General features: G+C 38.8%; 1 protein-coding gene across 1 annotated transcript in view; it reads left to right on the top strand.

Moving 5' to 3' along the window:
* The window catches only part of LOC104791262, a 23,253-nt gene that overhangs the window by 1,268 nt on the left and 11,567 nt on the right, over window positions 1–10,418 (top strand). The window contains exons 2-21 of the mRNA XM_010517098.2: window positions 39–132; window positions 217–2,429; window positions 2,813–2,927; window positions 3,455–4,231; window positions 4,315–4,564; window positions 4,663–5,132; window positions 5,267–5,393; window positions 5,472–5,596; window positions 5,746–6,377; window positions 6,505–6,622; window positions 6,710–6,826; window positions 6,937–7,031; window positions 7,336–7,478; window positions 7,573–7,628; window positions 7,738–7,951; window positions 8,242–8,661; window positions 8,733–9,010; window positions 9,085–9,170; window positions 9,239–9,325; window positions 9,406–9,437. Coding sequence (XP_010515400.1) covers window positions 39–132; window positions 217–2,429; window positions 2,813–2,927; window positions 3,455–4,231; window positions 4,315–4,564; window positions 4,663–5,132; window positions 5,267–5,393; window positions 5,472–5,596; window positions 5,746–6,377; window positions 6,505–6,622; window positions 6,710–6,826; window positions 6,937–7,031; window positions 7,336–7,478; window positions 7,573–7,628; window positions 7,738–7,951; window positions 8,242–8,661; window positions 8,733–9,010; window positions 9,085–9,170; window positions 9,239–9,325; window positions 9,406–9,437 — 6,449 coding nt within the window. The remainder of the gene's footprint in view (window positions 1–38; window positions 133–216; window positions 2,430–2,812; window positions 2,928–3,454; window positions 4,232–4,314; window positions 4,565–4,662; window positions 5,133–5,266; window positions 5,394–5,471; window positions 5,597–5,745; window positions 6,378–6,504; window positions 6,623–6,709; window positions 6,827–6,936; window positions 7,032–7,335; window positions 7,479–7,572; window positions 7,629–7,737; window positions 7,952–8,241; window positions 8,662–8,732; window positions 9,011–9,084; window positions 9,171–9,238; window positions 9,326–9,405; window positions 9,438–10,418) is intronic.

The following is a 10,418-nucleotide window of genomic DNA, read 5'->3' as shown; positions in this document are numbered from 1 at the left end:
TTTTTTTTTTTTTTTTTTTTTTTCTTTCTTTCTAAAAGAGGGACGGAGGAAGGAAGCTCGACGAGGAAGCGAGCATCAAGTGATACAGTAGCAAACGAGATAAAGAAAGTTCTATCGTCTATTGATCCCGAGGTATCTAACTAATTTATCTTCGTTAACTCTGGGATTGATTTGGTTGTTGATCTTATTTGTGTTTGGGTGTAATGCCAATTTCAGGGAGGTGTCTTACATGAGATTTTGGAGAAGATGCTGGGTCGTAGCACTTCCCAGATAAGTAAGCTCAAGACTTCTTTCTCGAATCTTCTTCTCAGGCATTTACGTGTTGAGATACATGGGATTAATGTTCAAGTTTGTTTACCGGGTTCAAGTGACTTGAGTTGTGTTCTGGAAATCCATGAGTTGAGGAGTGATTCTGAGAATTTTGGGAATCTTAGTTTAGTTAGGAGTTCAGCTGCTGCAGTTTTGTTTCCGTTGAGACGTAGTTCCTTAACACTGAGTTGCTACGGTTTCAAGATCGGATATAAGCGGGATAACGATAGCGTGGAACTTTGTGCATTTGACAGCCTTGTCATGCTGATTGCGCTGCATAATCTTCAACTTGTTGATCTGATTGTCCGCATTCCAGAGTTAAGCTTTTCGTTTAGACCCACTGATCTTCCGGTTTTAATGGGACTGGCAAATTTATCATCCAAAGATAGCAATTCTGTCAGAGATGGACGTCGTCTTTGGAAAGTAGCTGCTCGCAGAACTGGCTTGATGATTTCACCTCACACTTTTCAGAATGTAGTTAGTGCTGTTATCCTCTGGCTGCGATACGTGAATGCTTACGAGTATTTGCTATCTTTAGCTGGGTACTCCAGGAAAATCCCAGAGAAATCATTACTTTGGAAATTTTCAGAAAACAAAAGGCATTTTGGAACTGCAAGACGTAAATGGGAGATGATATGTGATATTGAGAAACAACTCCCTGCCGAAGCTATTGCACGGGCGCGGAGAGTAGCCAGATACAGAACTTGTCTAAATTCTCAGACTTTTGATGATAATTTTGATGAATCTTCCCCTTACGGCCACTTCAATTGTTTGTCTAAGATCACATGGGTTTTAGCTTATATCTGGAGACTTATAAGTAGAACGTTCTTGTCTGTAGCCTGCTGTCTCTGGTTAAACAAACTGCTGACCCAAGAACTACAAACTGATAGGAACAATGAAGATGATTTCGAGCGGCTATCTCTTGAGTTTCATGCAATTGTAAATCTTGGAAAACTTTCAGTCACATTTTATCCAGAGAAAATGATTTCAAATTTTGTGACATCAAAAGACAGGACTGAACACATGGACTCAAACATTGTCATGCTTTGCCTTTCGGTTGATGAGTTTTTGGTAATGTCTAATGTTGGCTGTTTTACTCAGTGTTTATCTGCTTCCTGTGGGAAACTGAAGGTTGAGTCCTCTAGTTTTAAAAATACCAGTCTTTTCATGAAATCCACGAAAGATCCCAGTAGTTCTTCTGAAGGAAATAAGAAGCACATGCGTGAAGATGTGAGAACTGTTCTAGACATGGACCCAGCACAGCGCATATCCGGAACAGTTAACAATCATGGCAATGATCAACATGAAGGTATTCTGCGTCTACAGAATCTTTTGAGAGAAATGTGGTTGAACTGGAACAGCAATTGCTTGAAGTTGGATAAAAGTACTTTTACAATTTCTGATAACCCTTGTCTACTCGTGGATATTAATAGCTGCATGGCATATGAGGATGTTGGTAACCAAGATTCTGAGTTCTGGAAATGCAGCGTGGTATTGGGAAAGATGGATATTGTTTTAGAATATTCATCGTTGTTCTCAATGGCTTTGCTAATTTGGCAGACTGAATGGGCTCAGAAGTTATTTATAGACGAATATACTGGAGGGGTGCATTCAAGTTCTTTGGTAACTGGTGCGGTTGATCCTGAAATGGCTAGTTATGACGCATATGAGATCTACAGAGGCAATATTGAACTGTCTTTGCATAGAGTTCATCCAGAGAGACAGATTCAGGTTGGCATACTTGTTGGTGGTCCCCAGGTCAAACTGTTAGTTGAGAAGGCTAAAGAAGTGGATAATTTGATTGGGAAGAAAGATCTTCTATTATTTGATTTCCATGATATTGAGTTTGTTGTCTGGCCGACTTCAAAATCTGACTTAGCGCCATTAAGGATGTTTCAAGGGCCTGATAACACAAGAACAGATAGGCCTTTGCTTCAGGAGCTGGGGCTGAGTGAAACGGTGATTCCAAGTTATGAAAAATATGCTTCTCAAGGATGGAACTCCCTGTCCTCACACCTAGGGTTTTCTGGTGTTGATTGTTCTTTCTGCAAAATGGCAGAAAAGAACTGGAGTCAAATTTTTGTAGCGAGACCCGTAACTATCTGCTTTTCATCCTTAAGGTGTGGGGTTTCTTCTTATATCATTTTAATTTTTTTAAATTATTGGGTAATGATTGCCTTTTTTTTTTCCTTTTTGTTGACATCAATTAATTGCCTTATATTGCTACATGTGTCGAAGCTAAGCATTCTTTTGGTTCCAATGTCATATGCGAACTGTTCGACCCCATAATTTATCGCTGAAAATTGATTCTTAGCTGCATCTCCTTCCCAACTTATAGGACTGATCTTAGGTGCTTCGTTGAACTAGTTAGTGTATGTCCATAAGATGTTTCCAAACTTCGTTGTACTAGTTAGTGTATCTTCGTTGAAAGGAGACTTACTATTGTACCACTTACATTTTGTGAAATTTCATATAATACTGAGAGAACTGCAATCTATTGCAGAGAGCATGTTTATTCCTTTAGCGAAGCGGTAATGGGTTTCTCAACTGGTTTGGATGTGTTGGTGCTGGGACTAACTATTGTATCAAAACCGGATGACCTAGATGCTTACTTTCAGGTAAGAGAGGCTTTCTTGGCAGTTTTCACTATTCATGTCTACAAAGATGCATAGTATTTTGAAAAATAGTTTCCTATGTCTCTTCTCGCTTCTTTGCTGGTTGTATGAGTTAATATGTGTTTTGGTAAGCTAATCTAAAGGTTTAGATACTCGGCAGGATGATTAACATGTCTCTTTAAAATGTTTGCCTTTTGTCCTTGCTTACATAATTTCATGGCATTAATCTTTGTCAGTGGCATACTTGATTATAGATTCTCCGTAATAAAGTACTCTTCTAGCCCAAGTAATTAAATATCTAGATATAGAGTTGTTGCTAACCGATATTCAAGATGCCTCAAGGATTTCTATTTATGATGATAGAAAAGATGCGGACTTCCTTAATACTTATGAGTTCCTCATTCTAAATGACCCTTTCCTTGTTTTATATAGTTTAAGATCTGAGCCTAACATATGAATAGCATTAAGATCCTAATTTACCTTTTAGGTTATGAAAAAGCATTCAAGTAAGTTTTCTTGTTTTGTACCAGATGCTTCTAAGCTTAGTTACTGGGCTTTCACATGGTTTGAGTGGCTTAGGCTCTGCGGGTCATTCATCGGGGCAAGAATTTCTCAGGTCTGATGCAGTGAATGTGGAACATGAGACCGAAAGGAATTTCTGCAGAACTCGTTTTTTAGTTAAAGCGAGCATTAAGCTGAAGGATATAGATGTGATATTTGATGTTCCTGTAGTAGATGACAAATTTGAGAAGCTTATGGAGCTAGATAATTCTAAAATCTGGTCTTCTGTCCAGGAAGCATGCATTGAATTATCTTGTGACGAACATAAGTGTTTAGTCAATGTTGAATTGTGTGAACTCCGATCAATTCTCTTCAGATATAAGGGTAATATTTGGAAGAATTCTGGCAACTTTATCACAGAATCTTTGCTGTTCAGGTCACATGATATTTTGTTTGAAGCATGTCTTTCTAGTTGCCTATTGAGTGTGTCTATGGATAGCTTAAGTCCATCAGCACTAGGGGACGCCAGTTGTATGGCTGGTGATTCTACAGGAAATGCATCAACAGCAAATGAACCTTCTAGAAACATTGTTCAGGTTCAGAGAGAAGCGAGCACGTTGGACTCTGCTTCAATCTCTTTACCATCCAACTTGACCCGTTGGATACACATCACTTTAGCATTGACCGACTTACTTGTAGTTAGAGGCTCAACAAAAAATGTTTTGGTGGAAATCCGTCGGTCAAGTAAGTTTGTAGCATCGGTATCTATTGGGAGAAAATTTCAGTCACTTTCCTGTATTGTTGAGGTAGATAATAAACACTACTAGTTTTATATACATATTGAGTAGCTCTATATCGTGTGTGAAGTAACTCGTGATGTTGCTGGCAGGGTGGTCTTTTTGTCCTTGAACCAAAGGCCTTAAAAGGGTTAATTCATGGTTACTCCACGTACCTTCATTTCATTTCGAGTAAGGTGTCAGTGATTCAGAATGCTGCACCAGTTCTTGAGAAATTCGAAGCTAATTCAGGTTTCAGTGAAATTAGTATTTCCTCTCAACAAGAAAACTGGTTCCCCGTAGAAGCATCTTCTATAGATGTCACCCAGTTTTCGCTGGGTTTTGTCTGTGATGATGAATATGGTAAGTCGTACTATCTTTATCCACTTGTACAACATTTTTGCTGCATAAATTCATAATTGGCGTTTCGAAGAAGAAATTATAATTGCTTTATTTTGCAGGAGGTATAAGGGAAATTGGTCTGGAGACCACTCTCCACAGTTCCCTTGATTCGGCAGGCGGAGAACAGAAGTTCCTTTGTGAGGTTTCTCGGCTATCAGTTCTTTCTAAGATTCTTGAGAGCGTGCAAAGAGACATAAATATCACTCAATTTTCTTCTCCAGCATTTAGTGAAACTTCTTCTTCTCTGTCTGGTGCTCCTCTTGAAACATCATTTCAGGAAAACGATGTAATCAGTTCAGGTGGTAGCACAAGTGTTTCAGCAGATTTTGGTTCTCAAAGAGAATTTTCTGCAAACAGTAATTTACAGGAAGAATTTCACTCTCGTTATAAAAACTATATTTTGGAAGACCTACGTGTCTCTGCGTCTGTGAAGAAGCGAGAAAATACCGGTCACCAGTTTAGTCAGGCATGGGTCGGCGGTTGTTCTGTTCTGGGATTCGATATTACCATTTCTCTGTCAGAATTGCAGGTATCATTCTTTGTGGTGTAGTTATCATGTTTGGAACACATATGTAAACGGTTTTGAAATTCGCCTTATGTGTACACATTTACTATAGTTGCAAATAGTTATGATTGCTGGCCTATTATGTGCTTTTATGTCAGATGGTACTTTCTATGCTTTCATCATTTGCTGCGTTACCTGGAGGAGAAAGCACACATGCTTCTTTAGAAAGGCCTTCTTCATCCAACAGCGAATCTGAAAGAAGTTTTGAGTCTGTAGTTCCGGATGGTAAGTAGGTATATTAATATTTTAGCCATTCTTAAGACTTGTGGTTCTTCTTCTAATGAAAAATTGATATATGTATAGGAGCCATTGTTGCTATTCAAGATACAAACCAACATATGTTCTTTACAGTGGAAGAAAGGGGAGACAAGTGTGTTGTGACTGGTACCCTTCATTATTCTCTTGTCGGAGAAAGAGCTCTTTTCAGGGTATGTACAGTACAGTATTAGAACAACAAGAAGAGAGAAAGTAAATAGTATTCTTTGGTTTTCAGAATAAAATCAAGCCAGCTACCTTTTTGTCTTGACCCCGCTTTTTAGTGAGATGGTATCCCCTAAAATTTGAATTCAATGTGCAGGTCAGCTACCACCGCCATCAAGGATGGAATTCATCTACCTTATGGTTTTCCTTGACATCTTTGTATGCTAAAAACAATAAAGGAGAACCATTACGATTAAACTATCATTCAAGCTCAGATCTTGTGAACGTCTCGGGACTTTACGACAATGCACCAGCACTCTTTCGAGCATCTTTTGGCGAATCCGAAAATTATAAGGGTGACATTGACTGGGAGACCTACCGTAAATTGGTCAAAGATAGATTTTACCTTGTCAACAAGAAGAGTGATTCAGCTGTTGCATTTATTGATGGTTTTCCAGAATTTGTCCGGAAGCCAGGAAGTCCATTCAAGTTTAAAGTGTTTAGTGAAAGTTTGGCGACTCGGAATATTACACCTGCGGTTTCCTCTGAGATCCATGAGTCTGAAACGCAATCTATGATGGACTCTTTCCCCCCTTCTATTACCATCACAATTGATGGGGTATCTCTGACCATTGTCCATGAACTCTCAGAAACAAGGGACAGATTTCCCCTTTTTCGTGGTTCAATCAATATCACTCAGCTCACTGTACAAATGCTATCTTCTAAGGCCAGGATTATGAGCACATTAAACATACTAGTGCTGTACTTTGATGCTCAAACAAACCAATGGTAAGAAAAATTCTTTCCCTGGGTTCTTAAGATATGTATGCTATCCCTGATTATGCATTTTTCTCGCCTATATAGAATTCCATCCAGCAACTGTTTATTTTTTCTTCCTATTACTCTGGTGGAATAGGCGAGAATTAATTCATCCAGTTGAAGTTAGTGCCTTCTACCGTTCAACTTTTCAGACTAAGGATCTTAGAAATACTATGCACAAAGTACCTACCCATATTTATTGCAGAGTTGAAAGGGTACGTAAAGTTTTTTAATTAGTTATTCATGAAGTCTTAGGGCTATATAACTCGTACTCGTTACATATTTTCCCCTCGCATGTGCAGTTGGAGGTCTTTGTAACCGAGCTGTCGTTGGATATGCTCCTTTTTGTGCTTGGAAAACTGGAGTTTGCTGGTCCGTTTTCTGTGAAAACCTCCTCTATTCTTTCCAATTGTTGCAAGGTTATCATTTCCTTGATTTCTGTTCAATGGTTTTATAATTTTCATACTTTTTTCTGTGATATACACCTCTACTATTAAGAAAACATGATTCTTTTTGTTGGCTTTTTCAGGTAGAAAACCTCTCTGGCCTTGACCTTATTTGCCGTTTCAATGAGAAGCAGACTGCCACAGTTGGTAGGAAGCAGACTGCTTCGATTTTTCTTCGGTAACTTCGTGGTCCCTTAATGCCTTGTTTTATTCTGCAACAAGAAGATGCATGTGTTCATGCTTCGAGATGAATGCTGACAGTCTTTGGCACTCTATTGAGTAGATTGCTAAAATAGTTTTATTTCCTATGTTCCCGATTAGTATATTGCATACTTCTTTTTACCCATAAGGTGCACAAGAAAAGTACTTAAGAATAATCCTTTGAATTAATTGAGAATGGAGAAAGACGTTCACAACTGTCTAGTTAATTTGCATATAAAAGTAGGTGGCAGATCCTTAATAATGTGTAATATCTTTTAAAGGCATTCAATGACCAATCAACCAGAAGCTTCTCCAGTGGCTGCGGTCCAGCTATCTTCTGGAAAGTTCCTAACCTCTTCCATCAACGTCTCTTTGTTAGAAGCAAGAACACTAGCTTGGAGAACAAGGATAGTATCACTTCTAGGTACTTTGACTTCAAACTTTCTATCTGTTCAAGCATTCACCACCTGAATAAGCATATGTTGTAGCTACTGCTGAATTTTATGTATGTTTTATAGATTCGAGGAGTCATCCTGGACCGTTTGTTGTTGTTGATATTAAGAAAGGATTTGAGGTATGTCATAGCTGAATTTTCAAGGTTTTCTATAATATCATCAAATATCGACCAGTGGGCTTGACGATGCAACTTTTGCCTTACCTTTTGCATTTGTTACACCTCGTAGGATGGTTTATCAATCTCAGTTTCTCCTTTGACAAGGATTCATAACGAGACCAGTCTTCCAATGGAGATACGTTTTCAACGATCTAAACAGAAGAGAGACGATTTTGCTTCTGTACCTCTGAAGCCTGGTGGTTCAATTGATGATTCAGTCGGAGCATTTAATGCCATAAGCTTATCAGGAGATTTGAAGAAGGCATTGACATCCTTAGCTGTTGGTATGTTTGGATAGTTAGCTTTTTGTTTCTTACAATATTCATTACTTGAAACTTTCGAGAAAGGTTGAAATGGCCCCTCATCACGATAAAGTGCATTCTTCAACTAGGTTTCCATCTGTTTGTCTTTTTTTTTCGTATATAATGACTGTTAAGTCCCAGTATTTCTCTACACTAGTTCTAGAGATAATATCAATAGTGTAGTTTCTCTTAACGTATAGGGATGATCAACCACAGTGAATATTCTTACTTTCTTATTGGTATACTGATTGATTTCGCGAACCAAATGGCAGGTAATTTTTCACTGTCGTTTAGACCTGAATCTTTGGAAACTTTGTTTGAGGGTGAGAAGTCACTGGCAAGTGAATGGTCAGAAGAGCTTGAAGGAGGCAAGGCGGTACGCCTAACAGGAATTTTCGATAAATTAAGTTATGGAGTTAAAAGGGCATTATCTATCGAATCAGTGAAGGTCTCCTTGACTACTACATATTGCTCTGTCACATCCAAAAGTCAGTGTGTTGGTAAAGTGCATTTTCTGATCCATTGCATTCGGAGGGAAGTGCCGATCATACGGCCTGATGCATCCTCTGATGTGCTTGAGAAACAGAAAACATGTATTGCATTGCGAGAGCAGAAGGAAATTTTTCTTTTGCCCACCGTGCAGGTGTCCAACTTCTTGTCCTCCGAAGCAGCCATTTTTTTGACAGAGACTGGTAATTGCAGAAAAGTATGTCCTTTTTGGTGACCTGTATTTCTGTCTTTACATTTTTACTCTCGCTTGCAGATCAGTTCACCTCGATGGAGAGACACAACATTGGCAAGCATGCAACTGTACAGAGTGGGAAAACTATGGATTTCTATGCTAATCCTGACATGATATACTTTAGAGTTACGCTCACTACTTCCCAAGCGAGCTGCAAACCAGTCAATAGTGGTCAGTGGGTTAAGAAGTTACAGAAGCAGAAGAATAATGCAGAATGTTTGGATGTTGATCTTGATTTTTCGGGTGGAAAATATTGTGCTTCCTTGAGATTGTCTCTAGGGAAAAGAGGCATACTGGAGGTCGTGCTTTGATCTTGAAATCTATTTCCTTCCTGGTTGCCTTTCCTTATAAAAACTCTTTCTGGTTGGCGCAGGCAGCTGTTTTCACATCGTACATTCTTAAAAACGACTCAGAGTGCACCTTGTTCTTCTTTCCTCCTGATCAAAAGCCTCTATCCAGGTACATTACAAGTATATAAAATCCTTAAAGTTGGTAATGGCTATTTACATTTGAAGTAAACAATGCAGGGAAGATATGGAGAAACTTGATCACATTGTCCCCCCTGAGTTTGGATTGTATTTGCCCCCAAAGTCACAGGGGTCGTGGTTTTTAAGGTATGCTATCCGTGCTCAGTAAATAGATATTTTCGCCTATATATTTTTTAAAATAAATTAAACACATCTTGTTTGGCCAGATCTCGCAAGGTTTGTGTCATATTGGCTGATGGTCATGGGGCAACTGAAGCAGTGTTGGATCTGGATGCTTTATCAGGACTTACAGAAATTAGTTTGGGAACAAAAAATGAGTCTGGGTTTCAGTTTATTACAAGGTTTGGGTTGTCAGTTAGATCAATCTCAAGTAAAATGCTTGTTCCATCACGGATTGTGACTTTTGTTCCGAGACACCTTGTAATCAATGAATCAGAAGAGACCATCAACATCCGCCAACGCTATTTTCAGGTTCGTTTTATGTCCCTATTTATTTATTTACTTCTATCAGGACATGATTTATTTACTTTTCTTTCTATCACTTCTCTTTCTTTCTGGGAAGGATGACTCTGTAGGCGTAATTACCATCAAAAGTAAGCAGAGAGCAGCCTTAGTATTGCAGGAAGAAACTACCCAGAAGAAAGAACTCAATCTGTTCGAAAATTTTATCAGAAAACACGGAAGTGACAATGCAAATCCGTTGATATTCATTCAGTTTCGGTTGAACAAAGCAAACTGGAATTGGTCAGGCCCATTATGCATCACTTCAATTGGATGTTTTTACCTTAAGTTCAGAAAGCAGTCAGGTGAAGCAGGCAGAGGTGCAATTGAATTTGCATCTGTTAATGTGACGGAAGAAGGTTCAACTCTTGCTGTGCACTTCCAAAAACCACCAAAGACTCCACCACCATATCGAATTGAGAATTTCTTGCATTCTGCATCTCTCACGTACTACCAAAAGGTTGGTCATCGTCTACTGATTGTCATCGCTACTTTTGTGTTTTTGAATTTCTGTGCATCATTCACGGCTTGTTTCTTAACAATCGCAGGATTCACCAGAGATTGAAGTACTTGGACCTAGAAGTGGGGCTGATTATGCATGGGATGATATGACCCTTCCTCACAAGCTTGTAGTTATAGTAGATGGTAATAGTTGGCTTCCCGCAATGTTCCTGCCTAAAAACCATCAGCCTTTTAGATCTACTAGGAACATCAAAAT

This window comes from Camelina sativa, chromosome 6, assembly GCF_000633955.1.
Source record: "Camelina sativa cultivar DH55 chromosome 6, Cs, whole genome shotgun sequence".
NCBI classification, from domain to species: Eukaryota; Viridiplantae; Streptophyta; class Magnoliopsida; order Brassicales; family Brassicaceae; genus Camelina; species Camelina sativa.
This window is presented reverse-complemented; position numbering and strand designations above follow the sequence as displayed.